This window comes from Mesoplodon densirostris, chromosome 2 (assembly GCF_025265405.1).
Source record: "Mesoplodon densirostris isolate mMesDen1 chromosome 2, mMesDen1 primary haplotype, whole genome shotgun sequence".
NCBI lineage: Eukaryota > Metazoa > Chordata > Mammalia > Artiodactyla > Ziphiidae > Mesoplodon > Mesoplodon densirostris.
The window spans coordinates 166745737-166770292 of record NC_082662.1 but is presented as its reverse complement, the minus strand read 5'-3'; the positions used below and the strand labels follow the sequence as shown (position 1 = coordinate 166770292).

The following is a 24556-nucleotide window of genomic DNA, read 5'->3' as shown; positions in this document are numbered from 1 at the left end:
CGGAGCCTGTGCTCCGCAAACAGAGAGGCCGCGGCAGGGAGAAGCCCACGTACCGCAAAAAAAAAAAAAAAAAAAAAAGGAAGATTTTAAATAAAGATGAGAAGAAAGGAAGATATCCTAGAGATTCTTAAAGAAGAATTCCAGGTACTTTCAGTTTAGACATTGATGGCATTCATTCTGTTGTGGAAGTTATTTTTTAGTTTCTAAGGAAACATGGAGAAGGTAAAATCCCTTATAACATAGGGAGTTCATGAAGCTGTAGAAATTCTGACATTAAATATTGTTTCTTAATGTCCTTATTTTTGAGATGAGAACCTTTCGACTGGACAGCATTTTAAGCCAATTGTTCTGTAGTTTCTTCCTGATCATCACTTTTTCACCTTCTCCTCTTGTGCAGGTACTTCTTATTCCTTTTACAAAATATGGCTGTACATTAGGCTTGTCAGATTTAGGGAATGAAAATATGGGATGCCAAGTTAAATCTGAATTTCAAAACAATTCTTTTAGAATGCATATGTCCTAAATATCTTGTGTGATATAAGGTATACTAAAAAAAATCATGTATTATTGATCTGAATTTTAAATTCAACTAGGCATCCTTTATTTCATCTGGCAGCCCTCTGTGACCCAAACTCCAATTCTCTCTTACCTCTCCGAGAGATCTCTGCTGAACTTCTCCCCGCCCCTCCCCCTCCTGGTGTCTCCTGAGGCAGCAAGCTTAGATTCTCAGGAGCCTGTCCCCAGCCTGCAAAGGAGCTCAGCTGCACCCTATTTCCATCCCAGCCTCCCCCATAGTCAAGGGAACACTTCCAGGAAACTGGGGAAGGCAGTTTTTGGTGGGGTTGCCCAAGAATTGCAGCCATTTGCCCATAGAAATAGATACTTGTATTTCAGGCAGAACCTGTGGGAATATTGCAGCTGGCCTCTCCCAAGATGGAAGAGATCTACTGCCAGCTCTCCAGATCCCCAACTAGGTGGCATCTCTCTTGGTATGAATTGCTAGGTAGGTGGAATACATTTTTTTTTTTTTTTTTCTTTTTGCTGTATGCGGGCCTCTCACTGTTGTGGCCTCTCCCGTTGCGGAGCACAGGCTCCGGATGCGCAGGCCCAGCGGCCATGGCTCACGGGCCCAGCCGCTCCGCGGCATATGGGATCCTCCCAGACCGGGGCACGAACCCGTATCCCCTGCATCGGCAGGCGGACTCTTAACCACTGCGCCACCAGGGAGGCCCGGTGGAATACATTTTTAAAACTTTTATTGTGGAAAATTTCAAACATGCACACACAGTAAAACAGAAAAATATAATGAGCCACATGTACCCAGCATCCAGCTTCAGCAACTATCAACATTCTTATTACATCTGTCCTTCTACTCATTGTTTCCTTCTCCTACCCCACCTCATTATTTTTGTTTGTTTTTGTTTTTTGTTTTGTTTTGTTTTTTGCAGTACGCGGGCCTCTCACTGTTGTGGCCTCTCCTGTTGCGGAGCACAGGCTCTGGACGCACAGGCCCAGTAGCCATGGCCCACGGGCCCAGTTGCTCCGCGGCACGTGGGATCTTCCCGGACCAGGGCACGAACCCGTGTCTCCTGCATCGGCAGGCGGACTCTCAACCACTGCGCCACCAGGGAAGCCCCCCACCTCATTATTTTTTATAGTTCTTTTATAGATAAAATTTACATACATTGAAATGTACATATCTTAATGGTATAATCTTGACCAGTGGATACCCCATGTAACCCATGTATCTATATAGAGTTACAAAAATGGGTGGGCTGTTTTGTCTTTTGGCAGATGTCTTCAGGACCTGCCATTTTTCTTTGGGGCAGGGACAATACCCAGGGTTTTAGCACTGAATTGGAAGAGGACTTGTGACTGAGGGTCTAGGAACAGGTGGTGCAGATTCCCATTGGAACATGGATGGCCAGAGGGGTTAGTGGGTAAGATGAGTGGGGAGGGGCACTGGAGCTCACCTTGCAAAGGGCTCCCTTAAGGTTTTGTCACCTGAACTCCCTTTGGCAAAAGCTGCCTGTTAAGTTGTTCTGAGGCAACCCAGCCCTGGCCTGGGAGCCCCGCTCCCACTCATCCCTTCCCACACCAGTGAGCCACCAGGACTCCTTGCGCCCGCTAGAGGCCCAGGCTTTGGGGGCTGACTGTTGGACTATGTGTAGCTCTCTCTCCTCTGGGGAGTGAGATGAGACACCCAGCTCTCCCCAGCTCCTTCCTTACCCTGGAGGTGAGCTCTCTTGGGCCTGCTGATTCTGATTCACATAATGAAAGTGTCTGTTTTTTTCAACATGCATCTGGAGAAACAAGGAGATTAAGTTGTAAGGAAAGATTCGATTGAGGAGCTTCAAGGCCTTCCTCAGCATTTTCTTGGCAAGCACCATCTGGCCCATGTTGAAACAGACCTACAAGGAGAAGAAAGGGGAAGAAAGGAAAAGAAGAAAAGCAGTGATTCTAGGCTTGGTTGGTATGTTCCAAAAATACATAGTTAAGGAATCTTATCCAAAAAAGGTCATTTAAGGCCCAGGAACAAGATCTCCCTGTGCCTGGCACAATCGGAAATGTTTCTTGGATGTATCTGTGGAAGGATGGTTGAATGACTAGGACTTTGCATCCTCATTGTTCATCATCTACCTCTGAGAAAATGTTTACCTATTCCTGTCCCTTTTGGGAGGTTGTTAGAAAAACATTTCATAAAGCTGTCAACTGAGAGGCTAAAGATCATCTTGCTGCAGACAAGGGATGGTGAGGAGGTTTGAGGCCCAGGGCTTGGGGTTCTGGAGTCTTGGGAAAGATCTGTGGCAGAGGATGGGAGGAGGATGTAGAAAGCATAGGGATGACTTCTACTACTTCTTCTACGTAAAGCCCCAGTGATAAAGAACAGATGAACCACGTTTCTAATGGTTTCTTACCTGACCTTTGAGGGTATAAAAGGTAGTCCACTCAAAAGTCTTACTCCAAGATTTTTCCTTCTTGAGAATTTTCAGCAACCTCTCTCCCTCATTCAAATATATGTAAGCCTGCAACCAGCACAAGGAGTAGAAGGTATTGAGTCATCAGGGATTGGGACCACAGAGGGGCCATTGCCCCAGACTCTACTGAAGGAAGAGAAGCAGGACCACCCAGCTCCCACCTCCATCTCTTCCTTCAGCTCCTGATCAGAGTCCTTCAAACTCTAGACAGAAAGGGTGGGGAAAGTTCCTGCTGAAGATATGGGTCACCTTCATGTCCCTCTTGATCCACTGAATCTCTCATTCTAGAGGATGAATATAGAAACCTCCTCCTTTCCTCATGTTGTCTTGTAAGTCACCTTACCTGAAGTTTTCCCCGGGGCGATTGCCCTCTTTGAGTAATTCCATCGCCAACCTCCCTATTTCCAACAGTGTACTCATGGCTCCTGAGGGCATCCTCACATCTATGACAAGCCAGCCTCTACTTTTGGAATGAGTTATGAACCACCCCCATTTCTTTTGCCAGGGCCATCATTGGGAAGTGGAAGAGGAAGGTAAGGCCCTGAGCAACATTTCTCCCTTCATCTTCAACGTCCTATGACATCGCGAAGAGAGTCTTGGCACTTGTAAACACCAAGGCAAGGTCAGACTTGAAGAGTAAAATAAGGTGAGGCACTGTCCCCAAGTCTCATGCAGCCTAAGGCGTATGTGTTGGATGCAGAAAGAGGGAGACAAGGTTTCTTTGCTGGGAGACGGGGAAGCAAATGGCACATTTTGGGATCCTGCACTGGGGCTCTGCTTCCAATCATTGTTTTCCTGAACATTCGTCACTCCCTGGATAATGAGATGAGGGTGAGCACAGGTTTAGTAAGTTAGCCCCCAAGGCTGCCTAAATCTTCTCTTCCTGGTACTCACTGGCCACATTACTGCCTTCTTCACACATGTGTATAAAATATGCACAGGAACCTTTTTTTTTTTTTTTTTTTTTTTTTTTGCGGTATGCGGGCCTCTCACTGTTGTGGCCTCCCCCGTTGCGGAGCACAGGCTCCGGACGCGCAGGCTCCGGACGCGCAGGCTCAGCGGCCATGGCTCACGGGCCCAGCCGCTCCGCGGCATATGGGATCCTCCCAGACCGGGGCACGAACCCGTATCCCCTGCATCGGCAGGCGGACTCTCAACCACTTGCGCCACCAGGGAGGCCCCACAGGAACCTTTTGTTCATAAATATTTGAGAGAACCACAGCTTACTGACATTTTTAATGGTTTCATTTTTAAATTTTATATAACTCTAAGGTGTGGAGTTTAATCAGGCCACAACTGTAAAATCGGAAACAGTCCACAAGTGCAGGCATCAAGGGTGGCAGCCATAGCTACTCGGGTGTAGGAGGCTCCGCCCAGAGAGGCGTCTCCTCAGGTGAGCTCGTGGAAGCTGAGTCAGCCAGCTGCTCTATGAAAAGTGGTCTAAGGTCAAATAAGTTTGAGAGACAAAATATGTCTCAGTCCTAGCCCAACCCTCTGGGAGATTTCTATGGATGTTAGCATATTAAGACCCTGAAATATCTGTAGTACAAAAATCTGTTTAGCTTTATTCAGCTCGGCGCTTCCCAACTTACTTAAAAATAAATTCTTTTATTTCATTATAGGTATCAAATCCCCACATTTCTAAGGGCATATTGCCCTGGAAGGTTATTTACAATTATCCTAGAGAAATAGTCACTAGGGCTTTGGTGGCCTAAAGGTATGTATGATAAGTTAGCACAAGTTACATGAAGACCAAAGTGAGTGAGCCCCTTCAGGGGTCACAAGACTAAAACTAGATTTGTGCTTACTCAAAGACCTACAGGTCTTTGTGCTGACAGATACTTGGGGAAGACAGAGAGCAAATGCGGCTGGGACATTACTGAGGAAGACTCTACTGAAACTGAAGAGTTGAAACCAGGGTCCCATGTAGGTAGACAATTCATAGCAAGTTTCTAATGACGGCAGTATTTTAAATGATGTATAATGCTAGTTGTGGTTTGTTCTGACTTTTTCACAATCTCAGGCCATTTCCTTTCTGAGCAATTTGATTTTCAAAGAAGGGGTTGCTGCTCAGAATCAAGAACATGAAGTAATAATAATTTTTAAAAAAACACTAGAGCTTTCTTTCTGGTCCTGTGGGCTGTAGGTCTGTCTCAAAGGTGGAGGGGATCTGGGCAGAAACAGCTTACCATATAATTATCACCCAAGATGAGATAAGCAGACGCAAGTTCTAGGAAGTAATATAAGGCTTTGTTGTTTTCTCCCAAAGCCAGAAAATGGTGAGCCAGAGGCATGATGACAATCTCTAGGATTTCCTCACACTGGCAAGATTCCAGAGGGATGATGTCATTCTCAGATGTCCTCATTTTTGATATAATAAGGTCAAAGAAACTCAAGATCTTTTCTCTTATTTCTTCAGAACTGTCCAAATGCAGAAATAAATAGGAGTAATAATTTGTAGATGTAGTATAGTGTTTGATATGAAGATATCTTCAAAAACAAATAAAAGAGCAAGGTAAGAAAATCTAATGTAGATTTCTTCCATTTGGTGGTGGTTTTAGCATCTGTAAAACAACTCAGGAAGTGTGCATCATATACTATTATCTAGGTACTTCAAAGAGGAGCTACAGGGACTACCCTGATGGTGCAGTGGTTAAGACTCTGCATTCCTAATGCAGGGGGTCCGGTTTTGATCCCTGATCAGGAAGCTAGATCCCACATGCATGCATGCTGCAACTAAGGAGCTGGTGAGCCATAACTAAGGAGCCCGCCTGTCACAACTAAGGAGCCTATATGCTGCAACTACTGAGCCCACGTGCTCTGGAGCCTGTGTGCCACAACTAGAGAGAAGCCCGCACACCACAACGAAGAGCCTGCTTGCCGCAACGAAAGATCCCACATGCCACAACTGAGGAGCCCACCTGCCGTAACTAAGACCCAGTGCAACGAAATATGTAAATAAATATTTAAAACAAAACAGAACAAAAAAAACCCAAAGAGGAGCTACAGCAAAGGATATGGGGGAGGGGGTCTGTCCTGGGAAGGGCCCATAGGTTCCCGCTCCATTACATAACTACTGACCAAACTCACCACACACACCCTCTGATTTGCCTAAAAGACCCAGAGTACTGGCCAGAAAAATGATTCTAACAGTGTTCTGAATTTAATGCCAGTTGTTCATGCTCTACTTCCTAAACAATTATAGAAGCCTGTACCTGAGATTTTCGGAAAATATTTCAGATCTCTTAGAAGTCTCTATTCTGGAAAAGGTGATCTTTTCTTCAGCTGGAAAATAAACAAACAAGTGAGTTGTATGGGTCATTGAAATGTTCATGTGGCAGAGATGTCTGGTGTCCACTGAAGCTTCCTGTTCCCCTTCCACGACAAAGTTGTTGTTGCCCAGCCAGGATCTACATTTTCCAGTCCCCAACGCATCTTAAGTGAAGACATGTGTTTAGTTTGAAAATGGGATTCCATCAGAAGAAATATATGTCACCTCTGAATTGAGATGGTTAGATATCTTCACCACCTTCTCTTTCCAAAGGAAAACAAATTAATTGTGGGGATCTAAGGGATAGCAAATCTACAACATAGTCAGTGAGGCTGTGTCCCTGACTGACTGTGTTCAAGGCTATTTGACAACATTCTCATTGGATCATTACCTGGGCAGAAAAAAACTGTCATTCGACGGTGTTAGCCCACTGAAATGTTGGGGTTTGTTTTAGATGATAACATTATCCTAAATAATTTACCCTGCAGTAATTCAAACTATGAATTAATGATGCTGAAGAAAGCGATGTCAGCTTCTAATGGAGAAATACAGACAATTAATGGAATACCCCAAAGGGCTAACTTAAGGGCTGAGAGCCTTGAATTTAAAACCTTCAGTCTATCTAGACTTCAATAGGTTAGAAAATTCCATAATGATCTTAAAACAGAAAACAAATGAGGATTGTTGAAATCTAGCCACTTCTCCATTCAGGGAGAAGGAAGACTCCTAAAGAGGGGAAGGGACTTGTCTCAGATCATATATCTGTTCGTAATGGAAGTCTCCTGACTCCAAGGTGAATGCATTACTCCACAGATCTTTTAATTTATAAAATTCATATTGATACTTATCACCTTCTTCTGAAAGCTTTCTGTGCCCTTGCCCCATAGAATTAGTGCCTCAACTTGTGTGTGCCCATTGACCCCATGCAGACCTCTATCATCATCCTTTATCACACTGTATAAGGATTAATTTGCCCACCTCTCATAGTCTGCTGTCCAGTTTATCTCTAGTGACTAGAGGCTGAATAAATTGAATTATGCCTTTATCCTCCTATTCCTCTAAAACTTTCTTGTCAGGGTTACCAGTGACAACCAAGTTGCTAAATCCAAAGGTTACAACTTTGTCTGCATCTTATTACACCTCTTGGCAGCATTTACAACAACTGACCACTCCCTTTTTTCACCGGCTTTCATAATACCCGTTCCCTTGTTTCCCTCCCTCATTGGTTGCTCACTTTACTGGCTCCTACTCCTCTCTCAATGTTCCAAATTTTGGTAAGCCTCAGTTTGACTGTGGGCTCTTTTCTCCATCCAAATTTCTCCCTAGATAATTTCACCTGCCCATGACTTTAAATTCTACCCACATGACAATGACTTTTGGTTTTACATCTTTAAGACTTGACATCAACCCTTACCTACTGACTCATATATCCAAGTGTCTCCTTGGCAGCTACCACGTGGATGCCTAATTGCAAAATTAAAATGATCTAAACCGAACTCTTGAATCTCTTTTCCATAAACCTATATCCACCAACGTTTCGCCTTAGTCAGCATCACTGCCGTATTCATTTCTCAAGGCATCACTGCCATATTCATCTCCTCAAGGCAAAAACCTAGACAATGTGCTTGATTCTTTTCTTTCCCTCACCCTTATCCCCATTCAGTCCATCAGAAAGTCCCATTATGTCTACTCCAATACATATCTGAATCCGTCTTCTTCTGTCCATCTTCTCTATAGCACCACCCTAGTCCATCACCAAATTTCATCTAGACACATGTGAAAAAATGATCTCCCTCCTATTCCTATCCTCTTCAATCTGTTTTCTATAAAGAAGGCAGAGTAAGTTTTTAAAAACATGATTCAGGACTTCCCTGGTGGTGCAGTGATTAAGAATCCACCTGCCAATGCAGGGGACACGGGTTCGAGCCCTGGTCCGGGAAGATCCCACATGCTGTAGAGCAACTAAGCCCATGTGTCACAACTACTGAGCCTGAGCTCTAGACCCCATGCTCCACAATGAGAGAAGCCACCGCAATGAGAGAAGCCACTGCAATGAGAACCCCATGCATCGCAATGAAGAGTAGCCCCCACTCGCCACAACTAGAGACAAAAAAAAAAAAAGGCCCACGCACAGCAATGAAGACCCAATGCAGCCAAAAATAAAAAAATGAAATAATAATTTTTAAAAAATGATTCAGATCTCAGTGGCAGAAACTGCTTGTTTCCTATCTCAACTTCCATTGTCCCTTTTCTCCTTAGTAATAGAACTCAATTTTACTTGGGGAAGCTACATTTTCCAACCTCCCTTGCAACTGGATATGTAGCCATGTGACGTATTGTATTGTATTGTATTGTATTGGTCCTTGAGATATAAGGGGAGTATTGGGTAGGAAGAATTCTAGAAAACTACTGAAAAAGGAAGGGGCATCCCTTTCATTTTTTGGTTTCTTTTCTCCTCCTTCTAGTGTTAAATGTGAACATGATGTCTGGAACTCCAGCTACCATTTTGAACCAAGGATCTCTGATGATCATGAAGCCTCCATACCAGTTCCAGTGATGAGACAAGCATTTTACATAGAGAGAAATACATTTAGGGACTTTAATAATAAATTTAAGCCACTCTAGCTGGGTCCTTGTTATATGCAGCCAATACTAATTCTAATCAATACTTTTCTAATGCGTTCTAATCCATTTGGAATAAAATTCAGAATATTTCTCAAGGCCTCCAAGTTCTCCTGATGCTTCTATTAATTGTTTATTGTCTATCAGCCTCTATTAAAATTCAATATATGAGAATAGACACGTCTGCCATTTTCACCACTATATCCCCAATGCCTAGATCACTGCCTGACACAAAATAGATACTCAATAAATGCGTGTTTTTTGGGGAAAAAAAATCAATGATTAAAAATAAAATGCTGGGCTTCCCTGGTGGCTCAGTGGTTGACAGCCCGCCTGCCAATGCAGGGGACACGGGTTCGTGCCCCGGTCCAGGAAGATCCCACGTGCCGCGGAGCAGCTGGGCCCGTGAGCCATGGCCGCTGGGCCTGCGCGTCCGGAGCCTGTGCTCCACAATGGGAGAGGCCACAACAGTGAGAGGCCCGTGTACAGCAAAAATAATAATAATAAATAAATAAATAAAACAAAATAAATAAAATGCTATTCCTTCTTCAGCATCCTATATGTTTTGTTTTATATTTCAAATTGTAATAGTGATAGAATGAGATGCGGAGAAAAGCAATATTGGCCAAATAAAGCAAATAAAGTCAGGATACATAAGATATGATTTTTGTCATATCATTTACCCCTTGAGTGAATCATATTATTTTTAGGTCTCAATTTTCTTCATTTATGAAGGAAATATATTAAAAGTTCCCTACTTCAAAGAGGACCTGTAAAAATCAAAAGAAAAGAAATATACGGAATGCTTGTAGGTTCTCAGAAGAAAGGAGAAAAGCAAAGATAGTACTTGCTCACCTGTGGTTTCAAAGACTCAGAAATAAGACTTCAAGTTCAAGATGAAAAACTCACCTCTCTTATTTATCTCCTGAGCTCCAGGTCCAGCACATTTTACCCCATTAAAACAAGAATAAAATAATTTTTGAAAGCATAAACTCACAATATACAGAATGGAAGGGGTCAATTCCTATCTTAGGGCCATTACTCTGGCCCTCTCCTCTGCCTAGAATGCTCTTCCCCAGCCATCCATACAATAAAATCCCTCATTTCCTTTGCCTTTCCATGAATCTTACCTCTCACTGAGGGCTACCCTAATGACTCTGCACTCGTAATCTCCCTTGCCCTACCCAACATTCTTTTCTGCTTTTCTCCTTGGGATCACTTATACATACTATAGAATTTACTTCTTTGTTAATGTTTTCTCTCCATTGTTTGCTTCTCCCCAATAGAATGCTGTTTTGTTCCCTGATGCATCTAAGATGCCTAGAGCACTGTCTGACATATATCAGAAACCCAATAAATATTTGCTGAATGAGTAAATGAAACATTAAATGAGATTTCACCACATGTCAAGAAGATCAAGGAAAGAGAGGAGTGGAGCAAGAAGAATTAGGTGGAGCAAGAGCCCAGGAGGGAGCCCATGGGCTGTCGATCCTTGGAATGGATCAAGAGTCAGAAAATAAGTTTTTAGGAAGGACATGAGGATTGGTAGAGAATTGAAAAGGTAAGCAACTTCCTCACTATCTGATTCATAGCTAATGCTGTGTCCTTGAACCTCTTATGATATGTCCTTCTCCAGCATTTCTTAAAAGCATACCTCATGGACTTCCCTGGTGGCACAGTGGTTAAGAATCTGCCTGCCAATGCAGGGGACATGGGTTTGAGCCCTGGTCCAGGAAGATCCCACATACCGTAGAGCAACTAAGCCTGTGAGCCACAACTACTGAACCTGTGCTCTAGAGCTGGTGCTCCACAACAAGAGTAGCCACCACAATGAGAAACCAGTGCACTGCAACAAAGAGTAGACCCACTCGCCGCAACTAGAGAAGGCCTGCACACAGCAACAAAGACCCAATGCAGCCAAAAATATAATAAAATAAAATAAAAATAAATATTAAAAAAAAAAGCATACCTCACACTTTGGGAGATTCAGGGGTAATGGACAGACTGTCCAGCCAAGATTGAAGCAGGATATTATAAAGAAGACATTGCAAAAAAAGAACTTTCCTAGAAACTCTAGGAAAAATAAACTTCTGTTAAGAAATCTATTCACGAAGAGAAACCAAGATGGTGCAGTAGAAGGACATGCTCTCACTCCCTTTTGTGAGAACACCAGAATCACAACTAGCTGCTGGACAATCATCAACAGGAAGACACTGGAACTCACCAAAAAAGATACCCCACATCCAAAGACAAAGGAGAAGCCACAATGAGATGGTAGGAGGGGCGCAATCTCAGTAAAATCAAATCCCATAACTGCTGGGTGTGCAACTCACAGACTGGAGAACACTTATACCACAGAAGTCCACCCACTTGAGTGAAGGTTCTGAGCCCCACGTCAGGCTTCCCAACCTGGGGGTCTGGCAACAGGAGGAGGAATTCCTAGAGAATCAGACTTTGAAGCCTAGTGGGAATTGATTGCAGGACTTAGACAGGACTGGGGAAAACAGACACCCCAAACTTGGAGGGCACACACAAAGTAGTGTGCGCATCGGGACCCATGGGAAGAAGCAGTGACCCCAGGGGAGACTGAACCAGACCTACCTGCTAGTGTTGGAGGGTCTCCTGCACAGGCAGCAGGTGGCTGTGGCTCACTGTGGGGACAAAGGCACTGGCAGCAGAAGTTCTGGGAAGTACTCCTTGGCATGAGCCCTCCCAGGGTCTGTCATTAGCCCCACCAAAGAGCCCAGGTAGTCTTCAGTGTTGGGTTGCCTCAGGCCAAACAACCAACAGGGAGGGAACCCAGCCCCACTCATAGCAGTCAAGTGGATTAAAGATTTACTGAGCTCTGCCCACCAGAGCAACAGTCAGCTCTACCCACCACCAGTCCCCCCCCATCAGGAAACTTACATAAGCCTCTTAGATAGCCTCATCCACCAGAGGGCAGACAGCGGAAGCAAGAAGAGCTACAATCCTGCAGCCTGTGGGAAAAAAAACACATTCACAGAAAGAGACAAGATGAAAAGGCAGAGGGCTATGTACCAGATGAAAGAACAAGATAAAACCCCAGAAAAACAACTAGATGAAGTGAAGATAGGCAACCTTCCACAAAAACAATTCAGAATAATGATAGTGAAGATGATCCAGGACCTCAGAAAAAGAATGGAGGCAAAGATCGAGAATATGCAAGAAATCTTTAACAAAGACCTAGAAGAATTAAAGAACAAACAAACAGAGATGAATAATACAACAACTAAAATGAAAACTACACTAGAAGGAATCAATAGCAGAATAACTGAGGCAGAAGAACGGATAAGTGACCTGGAAGACAGAAAGGTGGAACTCACTGCTGCGGAACAGAATAAAGAAAAAAGAATGAAAAGAAATGAAAACAGCCTAACAGACCTCTGGGACAACATTAAACGCAACAACATTTGCATTATAAGGGTCCCAGAAAGAGAAGAGAGAGAGAAAGGACCAGAGAAAATATTTGAAGAGATTATAGTCGAAAACTTCCCTAACATGGGAAAGGAAATAGCCACCCAAGTCCACGAAGTGCAGAGAGTCCCATACAGGATAAACCCAAGGAGAAACACACCAAGACAGATAGTAATCAAATTGGCAAAAATTAAAGGCAAAGAAAAATTATTGAAAGTAGCAAAGGAAAAACGAAAAATAACATACAAGGGAACCCCCATAAGGTTAACAGGTGATTTCTCAGCAGAAACTCTACAAGCCAGAAGGGAGTGCCATGACATACTTAAAGAGATGAAAGGGAAGAACCTACAACCAAGACTACTCTACCGGGCAAGGATCTCATTCAGATTCGATGGAGAAATCAAAAGCTTTACAGACAAGCAAAAGCTAAGAGAATTTAGCACCACCAAACCAGCTCTACAACAAATGCTAAAGGAACTTCTCTAAGTGGGAAACACAAGAGAAGAAAAGGACCTACAAAAACAAACCCAAAACAATTAAGAAAACAGTCATAGGAACATACATATCAATAATTACCTTAAACGTTAATGGATTAAATGCTCCAACCAAAAGACACAGTCTTGCTGAATGGATACAAAAACAAGACCCATATATATGCTGTCTACAAGAGACCCACTTCAGACCTAGGGACACATACAGACTGAAAGTGAGGGGATGGAAAAAGTTATTCCATGCCAATGGAAATCAAAAGAAAGTTGGAGTAGCAATACTCCTATCAGATAAAATAGACTTTAAAATAAAGAATGTTACAAGAGACAAGGAAGGACACTACGTAATGATCAAGGGATCAATCCAAGAAGAAGATATAACAACTATAAATATATATACACCCAACATAGGAGCACCTCAATACATAAGGTAACTGCTAATAGCTATAAAAGAGGAAATCTACAGTAATACAATAATAGTGGGGGACTTTAACACCTCACTTACACCAATGGACAGATCATCTAAAATGAAAATAAATATGGAAACAGAAGCTTTAAATGACACAATAGACCAGATAGATTTAATTGATATTTATAGGACATTCCACCCCAAAACAGATTACACTTTCTTCTCAAGTGCGCATGGAATATTCTCTAGGATAGATCACATTTGGGTCACAAATCAAGCCTCAGTAAATTTAAGAAAATTGAAATCATATCAAGGATCTGTTCTGACCACAACACTATGAGATTAGAAATGAATTACAGGGAAAAAAAAACGTAAAAAACACAAACACATGGAGGCTAAACAATACGTTACTAAATAACCAAGAGATCACTGAACAAATCAGAGAGGAAATCAAAAAATACCTAGAGACAAATGACAATGAAAACACGATGATCCAAAACCTATGGAATGCAGCAAAAGCAGTTCTAAGAGGAAAGTTTATAGCTATACAAGCTTACCTCAAGAAACAAGAAAAATCTCAAATAAACAATCTAACCTTACACCTAAAGGAACTACAGAAAGAAGAACAAACAAAACCCAAAGTTAGCAGAAGGAGAGAAATCATCAAGATCAGAGCAGAAATAAATGAAATAGAAACAAAGAAAACAATAGCAAAGATCAATAAAACTAAAAGCTGGTTCTTTGAGAAGATAAACAAAATTGGTAAACCATTAGCCAGACTCATCAAGAAAAAGAGGGAGAAGACTCAAATCAATAAAATTAGAAATGAAAAAGGAGAAATTACAACAGACACTGCAGAAATACAAAGCATCCTAAGAGACTACTACAAGCAACTCTATGACAATAAAATGGACAACCTGGAAGAAATGGACCAATTCTTAGAAAGGTATAACCTTCCAAGACTGAACCAGGAAGAAACAGAAAATATGAACAGACCAATCACAAGGAATGAAATTGAAACTGTGATTAAAAATCTTCCAACCAACAAAAGTCCAGGCCAGATGGCTTCACAGGTGAATTCTATCAAACATTTAGAGAAGAGCTAACACCCATCCTTCTCAAACTCTTCCAAACAATTGCAGAGGAAGGAACATTCCCGAACTCATTCTACGAGGCCACCATCACCCTGATACCAAAACCAGTCAAAGATACTACAAAAAAAGAAAATTACAGACCAATATTACTGATGAATATAGATGGAAAAATCCTCAACAAAATACTAGCAAACAGAATCCAACAATACAATAAAAGGATCATACACCATGATCAAGTGGGATTTATTGCAGGGATGCAAGGATTCTTCAATATATGCAAATCAATCAATGTGACACACCATATTAACAAACTGAAGAATAAAAACCATATGATCATCTCAATAGACACAGAAAAAGCTTTTGACAAAATTCAACACAGATTTATGATAAAAACTCTCCAGAAAGTGGGCATAGTAAGAACCTATCTCAACATATTAAAGGCCATATATGACAAACCCACAGCAAACATCATTCTCAATGGTGAAAAACTGAAAGCATTTCTTCTAAGATCAGGAACAAGACAAGAATGTCCACTCTCACTACTATTATTCAACATAGTTTTGGAAGTCCTAGCCATGGCAATCCGAGAAGAAAAAGAAATAAAAGGAATACAAATTGGAAGAGAAGAAGTAAAACTGTCACTGTTTGCAGATGACATGATACTATACATAGAGAATCCTAAAGATGCCACCAGAAAGCTACTAGAGGTAATCAATGAATTTGGTAAAGTTGCAGGATACAAAATTAAGGCACAGAAATCTCTTGCAATCCTATACACTAATGACGAAAAATCTGAAAGAGAAATTAAGGAAACACTCCCATTTACCACTGCAACAAAAAGAATAAAATACCTAGGAATAAACCTATCTAGGGAGACAAAAGATCTGTATGCTGAAAACTATAAGACACTGATGAAAGAAATTAAAGATGATACAAACAGATGGAGAGATATACCATGTTCTTGGATTGGAAGAATCAATATTGTGAAAATGACTCTACTACCCAAAGCAATCTACAGATTCAATGCAATCCCTATCAAACTACCAATGGCATTTTTTATGGAACTAGAACAAAAACTCTTAAAATTTGTATGGAAACACAAAAGACCCCGAATAGCCAAAGCAGTCTTGAGGGAAAAAAACGGAGTGGCAGGAATCAGACTCCTTGACTTCAGACTATACTACAAAGCTACAGTAATCAGGACAATACGGTACTGGCACAAAAACAGAAACATAGATCTATGGAACAAGGTAGAAATCCCAGAGATAAACCCATGTACCTATGGTCAAATAATCTATGACAAAGGAAGCAAGGATATGCAATGGAGAAAAGACAGTCTCTTCAATAAGTGGTGCTGGGAAAACTGGACAGCTACATGTAAAAGAATGAAATTAGAACACTCCCTAACACCATACACAAAAATAAAATCAAAATGGATTTGAGACCTAAATGTAAGACCGGACACTATAAAACTCTTAGAGGAAAACATAGGAAGAACACTCTTTGACATAAATCATAGCACGATATTTTTTGATCCACCTCCTAGAGTAATGGAAATAAAAAAAAAAATAAAGAAATGGGACTTAATGAAACTTCAAAGCCTTTACACAGCAAAGGAAACCATAAACAAGATGAAAAGACAACCCTCAGAATGGGAGAAAACTTTTGCAAACAAATCAGCAGACAAAGGATTAATCTCCAAAATATATAAACAGCTCATGCAGCTCAATATTAAAGAAACAAACAACCCAATCCAAAAATGGGCAGAAGACCTAAATAGACATTTCTCCAAAGAAGACATACAGATGGCCAAGAAGCACATGAAAAGCTGCTCAGCATCACTAATTATTAGAGAAATGCAAATCAGAACTACAATGAGGATCACCTCACACCAGTTAGAATGGGCATCATCAGAAAACCTACAAACAACAAGTGCTGGCTAGGATGTGGAGAAAAGGGAACCCTCTTGCACTGTTGGTGGGAATGTAAATTGATACAGCCACTATGGAGAACAGTATGGAGGTTCCTTAGAGAAGTAAAAATAGAACTACCATATGGCCCAGCAATCCCACTACTGGGCATATACCCAGAGAAAACCATAATTCAAAAAGATGCATGCACCCCAATGTTCATTGCAGCTCTATTTACAATAGCCAGGTCATGGAAGCAACCTAAATGCCCATCGACAGACAAATGGATAAAGTTGTGGTACATATATACAATGGAATATTACTCAGCCATAAAAAGGAATGAAATTGGGTCATTTGTTGAGACATGGATGGATCTAGAGACTGTCATACAGAGTGAAGTAAGTCAGAAAGAGAAAAACAAATATCGTATATTAACGCAGGTATGTGGAACCTAGAAAAATGGTACCAATGAACCGGTTTGCAGGGCAGAAGTTGAGACACAGATATAGAAAACAAACGTATGGACACCGAGCGGGGAAAGCTGCAGGTGGGTGGGGATGGTGGTGTGATGAATTGGGCGATTGGGATTGACATGTATACACTGATATATAATTGATGACTAATAAGAACCTGCTGTATAAAAAATAAATAAAATTAAATTAAAAATAAGAAATCTATTCACAGTATATTACTACTTAGTTCTCTAATGGACAGCATTTTCATAGTCTTAATAATGTAAATACTTGATTGATTTATCTAATGATAGTTCTATAACAATATTGGAGGAGAGGTGCCCAAGAGTGGTGTAATAGAGTTAAATCCTTACCTACCATAGCAAGACTAAAACAGATGATGTCAAATTTGATTTTTAAAAAGGCAGCATTAACATACCACTTAGTATATGGAAGTAATGACTAGAGGGAACAGCTAAGTTAAAAATGTTTGCCCCTGAGAAGAAATACTGAAGATACATATGCAGGGCAGTAGGTCATGGGACTATTGCTTTTATGGTAAAACTTTCAGGAAATCTAAAAAATGTCTTTATGTGAAGATGTCTAGTTGATACTCTTTTAAATAGGTGAAAAATTATAAGGGAAATAGCCAAGCCCTGGTCTCACTCAGGTGGAGGTTCTGTTAAAGGACATCAGTAGATATGACTTAGAGATATCTGGTAACATATGCTCCAGAGTCAAACGGTTAAGGAACATTGGAGAACCTGAAATAACTGGAGTTGTTTCCTTTGGTGGCCCTAGCCAGCCTGCTTAAGACCAACGAACTACTCAGGCTGAACTGTCTGCTAACTGCCAGCTGATTTTACCCCTCACCAAATAAATAATTAAAACATACATATATAATATATGTAGTTTATATATAATTTATTTATATATATAATGTGTATATAAAATAAGACTCACTGATCCCACAGAGTCTGGAATACAGTAAGTCCCCTACATACGAATGAGTTCCATTCGGAGAACACGTTCAAGTCCAATTTGTTCGTAAGTCCAACAAAGTTAGCCTTGGTACCCAACTAACACAATCATCTGTATAGTACTGTACTGTAATAAGTTTATAATACTTTTCACACAAATAATACATAAAAAACAAACACAAAAGTAAAGCATTTTTAATCTTACAGTACAGTATCTTGAAAAGTACAGTAGTACCAGCTACATCACTGCTGCTTTTATGCTTGCTTCTGGACATCCTGGGCTTGTAATAAAGACACTGTACTACTGTACTCTATACAGTACTGTAAAGTACACAAAAGCACCACCACTTGTAGAGGATGCACACATGACAATGTACGCCAGACACGTGAACTAACTTACATGACTGGACATGCGAATGCACGTTCACATCTTTGAAAGTTCACAACTTGAAGGTCCGTATAATGGGGACTTAGTGTATTCTTTCCCTTTTCTCTTATCTCTGTCAGTTGACTCTCTCCTATTAATGCTTTCATTGATGCCTTGACTATGGCCCTGTGTTGGGATCCTTCACTGAAGATCCCTTGATCCAGTCAGGCATCCTCTTCAGCTCTCCATCGCCTGCCCTCTTGGTGCCTGTTTTATTCTAGCAGCCCACTACTAGGGGTCTTCTCACACTCCTAGGGGTACTCTTGGGAACAACTTAAAATGATGCCAGGCTGGCTTTTTCTCCCAGGTGAGTTATATCTGATTTATAGGAAACCCTCACACATCCTTTCCCAAGCTCTGGGAGGGCAGGTTGATCCTGGTGCAGCCACAGGCCACTCTGGCCTCATTAGGTGTGAGGTCTTCTGTGTAATCTAACTGATTCCAAGGAAGACATCTTCCTAGCACTGAGGTGATAAAGGAAGCAACCCACTTGAGGAAGGTACACAGTACCTTCTCAGTTCTTGCCAAATCTCTCCACAAATCCTGGCCCTCTCCACACTATTCCTCATTTTTACGTCTTGAATGTGGATGAAGGATCCAATATTATAAATGATTCTCAGCTATTTCTTTTATAGAGTCTGTACATCCATCTATTTACCTCACTTTGGATTTCAACATCCATTGTATCCTGGTGCTTGGTACAAATTTCAATTTCAACATCATGTTACATGTATACCACTAATAGTATAATAATAATAACACTTTTCCAATTTTGGAAAAAATATACTGCATGAGGGGAAATGTAGTAACTACTAGTAAAAAACACTAGGTTCATCTACATGTCCATCTCTCTGACATCTTCCTGCCCCAGTGGGATGAGACTAATGCTGAATCTCATTATCTTTGTGCCCACACCCTCAGAAACTTGAAACCTTCATGTATAGACTCTCTTTATATATATAGACCCTAAGGCTCTGAACTTAAAGCCTGATTTCTCTTTTTTTAAAAGGGGAGATTGGCAAATGTTAGTGCAGTGTCAATTATAGGCTTAAATCACAGGACAAAGCTGCTTTCTCCCTGATCAAGTATTGCAAAGGAATCACCTTCCTTACTCTCTGATTCATACCTCATGCTGTATCTATGGACCTCTTCCAGTCTCCTTGGCCAGTATTACCTAAAATCCAGTCCTGTGCTTTGGGAAGCTCAAGTGTAATGGTAGAGCATGAACTCAGGAATTAGACTGACCTGGGAGTGAATAAAGTCTATTACTTGCTCTGTGGCACTGGGCAAGTTATCTAATCTTCCAGAACATCAATTTTCTTATCTATAAAATGAAAATAACCCTCTACCTTGGAGGGTTGATAAGAGAATGAAATGAGAATGCAGGTAAAATAGAGGAAGAAAGAGAAAAAATATTTATTTGTACCTACTATATGCTGGGCACTTTACATACATTCTTTCCCAATTTTTCATATACTTATAAGATAGGAGTCCTCTATGTGTAGCCTGTTTTCCTGACCAGAATTAGTCATAATCATGGAGACCCTGTGACTAGGGCAGGAAGTCCACCGGGTGTTCCCTGGCCACCCCCGAATGAGAGCTGGAGTTGGCGCTGCTGCCCTAAATCTGACATCCATCGTGCCTGCAGTAACTGAGTCCCTGGGCCCTTATGCCCCTTGAATCCTTACTACGTTTTCCCAGATCATGTGGCCAGTTTGTGCTATCAGTTTGTAACTTTCTTACTTGCATTTCAGATGGTCTTGAATCCCTGTCCTAAACCCAAGCCCTCTTTTCTGGGGGCCCTGACATGCTTAGTCCTGGCTAATTCTCTCCCACTCATATATTTTTTCCACTGGAACCTTGTTTCAAACTAGACAGAGCATCAACATTTTACCTGCCAAGAAACACCACTCCCTCTCGGATCTTGCTCCCCCCTCCACTTCATGTTAGACCCCGCTCCCTACCCACTACCCTCCTTGGATTCCATCCCTTGGTGCGAATGAAGCTGGGTCTGTTTTATTCCTTTGGACATTTTAATTTGGGCTCTGGTCAAACCCCATTTTGCCAGAGTCCCTACCCCCGAATCCTCCCTGACAGTCTCACAGTGAGATTGGTTCTGCCAACTCAGCTACATGTATACTCCCCAACTTCCTGCCCTGCTGACCTACGCTGCTCACGTCTCATCATTCGTGGTGCCCGAGCCTGCAGAGGACTTGAAATCCTCATGGTCCAGACCCACTTCTTCTAGGTCTTGTCTCCACGTTCCCCAGTTATAGTTAGGACTAATTAGGAATGAAGAAAGTTTACCTTGAAATCCATGGGACTTAGCCATCTTCCTAATGGTATCCAAGTCCAAAGTGTTGAGCCGGATGTCCACTGCAAAGTGATGAAAGGGGACGAAGTCTCCACTTCGGCAGTGGTCACACCTGTGGGCGTTTTCTTCCAGAAAGTGGGCACATTTCAAGTGCATGGCTTTCTTCTGGTCTTTCAGCCACAGCTCATAGGCTGTTTTCTGCATCATCGGGCTGCAGAATCGAATGATGTGGCACTCAATCACCTCACTTTCCAGCTCACAGAGCTCTTCCTCTTTGCCATGGGCTAAGGACAGAAAGGCAGTGGGCAACAAATCAGTCCCTGCCACAAAATACAGATCAGTTCTTTTAGCAAGATGTGCCTTAAACTAAAGGAAATATGGGTCACCTCCGGGCTCTACTTACCCATTCCTTCAGAGGGTGGTTGCAGAGAGAGGGAACGATAATTCACCTCAAACGAGGCCGCGTTCTGTTTTAGGGCTATTCGGAGCTCCTTGCCATTCCGGAAACAATCAAAGACGTTGGATTCCACGAGGGTTGCCAGGGCATTGATCATCTTCTTCATGTTCCAACAAGGGAGAATCTCAAACAACAGTTCCGTAGTGAAGGTCAGGCCAATGATGGCTGCACATCTCACCAACATCTGGTGGGACAGGCTCATGCTATCCAGCTGGACCAGAGAGATTTCTGCAGGTGGAAAGCCACACAGTAGGGAACTAGTCATTTGTCTTTATCAAATACATTCTAGAGATGGATAACTGTCCTGTTCTATAGTTCTTGTTCAATAGAACTACACCCAGCTGAGCTAGGCCAAAAGAAGTATTTGCTTAGTAGCTATTTCACGGATAGCACTTGTGTCAGGAGTACAAAAGATGGAGATGCTATGACCTAAAAATATGCATGTCCCATTGGCCACGACAATAAGATTGATTTCAAGGTGTTCTGATTTTGTGTGAAAGTGTGACAAGGGTGTGTGAGGAGAGCAGAGGTCGTGGTGAGAAGTGGTCAGAAGGAGTAGGGCCTGCCATCCGTGCTCTGTGGTGACTTCTCCAGCTGCTCATTCTCTGTCTTCTTCACTGGCTGCCCTTTCTCCTGGAGCTTCCCAGCAATAAGCTTTCTCTCTATCTGCCCCAGGGATTCAGTTATTCTTGTGACAACCCATTACCATCTCTATAGGCTGATGACCAAGTGTCAGAGAGCTCCTAGCTCCAATTCCATCTTCTCATCTAAGCTCGGGTATCATAGCTCACATGGCTTCTTGGACATCTTGACCAGGATGTCCTTCTATTACATCACCCTCCTCAGGGACAAAATATGAACTTCTCAATATGTCCACAGAACACTGTAGAAACCAAGCTAGTCCAGATATAAGTAGGGTTAGCAGATGTAAGCTTTTATATGTAGAACAGATAAACAAAGCCTACTGTATAGCACAGAGAACTATATTCAGTATCCTATAATAAACCATAATAGAAAAAAATATTAAAAATAAAAAAAGAATGTGGGAATTCCCTGGTTGCCTAGTGGTTAGGATTCAGGCTTTCACTGCCGTGGCCTGGGTTCAATCCCGGGTAGTGGAACTGCGATCCCGCAAGCTGCACGGTGTGGTCAAAAAAAAAAAAAAAAAAGAATATATATATATATATATATATATATATATATATATATATATATATATGTATAACTGAATCACTTGGCTGTATAGCAGAAATTAACACAACATTGTAAATCAACTATACTGCAATAAAAAATATTGATTAAAAGAAACCAAGCTAATCCACCTTGCTATTTTAGTAGACATAGTGAATGAAACACAAATGTTGCTCTTTTGGAGACAGAGAACTTGAGGTCTCATCCTTGTACTAAACACTTGAAGTTGAACATTTTATAGATGGCATGGATTGGAGCTGAATGCATGCTAGAACACTGCTTGAAATTCATTTTTCTTGAAATGAATAACAGTATATCCCTGATATAAATTCCCTTGTTTGTCATTTCTTACGGAAGTAGATAGCAGGAAAAGTATCACTGTTAGATTTTCTCTCTCATTATTTGATTTCTGTTTAATTGAAAATGTACTATACCTCATTCTTTTATGCAGTTGAATAAAACTTTGTTCAAATCAGACTCCAGCATATGCACAGGGATAAGGTGGCTCCTGTTTAGAAGCAGAAAAGCCAAGCCTGCAATGGAACCTTCCCATTGCCTGGGCAACACAAAACAAAGAACAAAGCCAGTCTTCTATCTTCCTTTCTCCTTTGTTGGAGGCATCCTAGAGAAAGCAAGAGGGGAATCTAGGTCCTGGAAAATGAACACCAGGTCAAATTTTCTTTACCTTTTAATGATGTTGGCAGTGACAAGTTTTTCAATCTGACACCACTAGCAAGGTTACAGACTTCTTCATTTCCCTCCTCAAGACCAAAAGTAAATATTTTTAAGTCCTCTGTTGGCTTAGCAAAATTCTCTATAGAGAGGTAAAAGGGAAGAAAAGTTGAGAGTCACTGTTATTATCTGGATTTTCCAATAAACTTCGAGATGGGTCTCACATGAGAAAGAGCAGGCAGAGATGTGTGTTGGCTTGAAAAGTATTCTGGAATACTGTGTTTTAAGTAAAACTGATATATGAAAATCAAAATTTACTCAAAACATGTTTTTCCTCCCCTCCCGCCAAGAAAAAAAAGATTGGTAATAACTACAGGATGTCTTCCATAAGACATGCAGTTTTACAAATATAGCTTATATTATACACTTATATATATACTTGTATGCACATTGAAATACCAACACTCGGAGGCAAACACATTCTGTGGAAGACTGTACTCTACTTAAGATGTGGTTATTGTCAGAAAGAGATATTAAAAATGGTGAAGATTTCAAGATGGCAGAGGAGTAAGACGTGGAGATCACCTTCCTCCCCACAAATACATCAAAAATACATCTACATGTGGAACAACCCCTACAGAACACCTACTGAATACTGGCAGAAGACCTCAGACTTCCCAAAAGGGTGTGTGAGGAGAGGGGATTCAGAACACCTCCTAAACGAGCTCTAGAGACAGGTGCGATCCGCGACTATCAGCACAGACACCAGAGATGGGCATGAAACACTAAGGCTGCTGCTGCAGCCACCAAGAAGCCTGTGTGCAAGCACAGGTCACTAACCACACCTCCCCTCTCAGGAGCCTGTGCAGCCTCCCACTTCCAGGGTCCCGTGATTCAGGGACAACTTCCCTGGGAGAACACACAGCATGCCTCAGGCTGTTGAAACATCATGCTGGCCTCTGCCGCTGCGGGCTCACTTGCATTCTGTACCCCTCCCTCCCCCTGGCCTGAGTGAGCCAGTGCCCCCGAATCAGCTGCTGCTTTAACTCCATCCTGTCTGAGTGAAGAAGAGATGCCCTCAGGCGACCTACACGCAGAGGCAGGGCCAAATCCAAAGCTGAACCCCAGGAGCTGTGTGAACAAAGAAAAGAGAGGGAAATCTCTCCCAGCAGCCCCAGGAGCAGCTGATTAAATCTCCACAATCACCTTGATGTACCCTGCATCTGTGGAATACCTGAATAGACAACGAATCATCCCAAAATTGATGCAGTGGACATTGGGAGCAACTGTAGACTTGGGGTTTGCTTTCTGCATCTAATTTGTTTCTGGCTTTATGTTTATTTCAGTTTAGTATTTAGAGCTTATTATCACTGCTAGATTTGTTTATTGATTTCGTTGCTCTCTTCCTTTTCTTATATATATATATTTTTTCTTTTTCTCTTTTTTTAAAATAAATTTATTTATTTATTTATTTATTTTGGCTGCGTTGGGTCTTTGTTGCTGCGTGTGGGCCTTCTCTATTTGCGCCGAGGGGGGGCTACTCTTTATTGCAGTGTGTAGGCTTCTGATTGTGGTGGCTGCTCTTGTTGCGGAGCACGGGCTCTAGGCGTGCGGGCTTCAGTAGTAGTGGCTCGCAGGCTCTAGAGCTCAGGCTCAGTAGTTGTGGCACACAGGCTTAGCTGCTCCGTGGCATGTGGAATCTTCCCAGACCAGGGCTTGAACCCGTGTCCCCAGCATTGGCAGGCAGATTCTTAACCACTGCACCACCAGGGAAGACCCTCTTATTTTTCTTTTTGTGAGTGTGTATGTGTATGCTTCTTTGTGTGATTTTGTCTGTATAGCTTTGCTTTTACCAT

At 41.8% G+C, this 24556-nt stretch overlaps 1 protein-coding gene across 1 annotated transcript in view; it reads right to left on the bottom strand.

The window, feature by feature from the left end:
• ADCY10 (adenylate cyclase 10) overlaps positions 1-24556 on the bottom strand; it is a 98463-nt gene that overhangs the window by 19832 nt on the left and 54075 nt on the right. The window contains exons 18-24 of the mRNA XM_060088611.1: positions 22714-22842; positions 20784-21065; positions 20374-20664; positions 6194-6263; positions 5168-5399; positions 2919-3026; positions 2230-2411 (exon numbers count right to left, since the gene is read on the bottom strand). Coding sequence (XP_059944594.1) covers positions 2230-2411; positions 2919-3026; positions 5168-5399; positions 6194-6263; positions 20374-20664; positions 20784-21065; positions 22714-22842 — 1294 coding nt within the window. The remainder of the gene's footprint in view (positions 1-2229; positions 2412-2918; positions 3027-5167; positions 5400-6193; positions 6264-20373; positions 20665-20783; positions 21066-22713; positions 22843-24556) is intronic.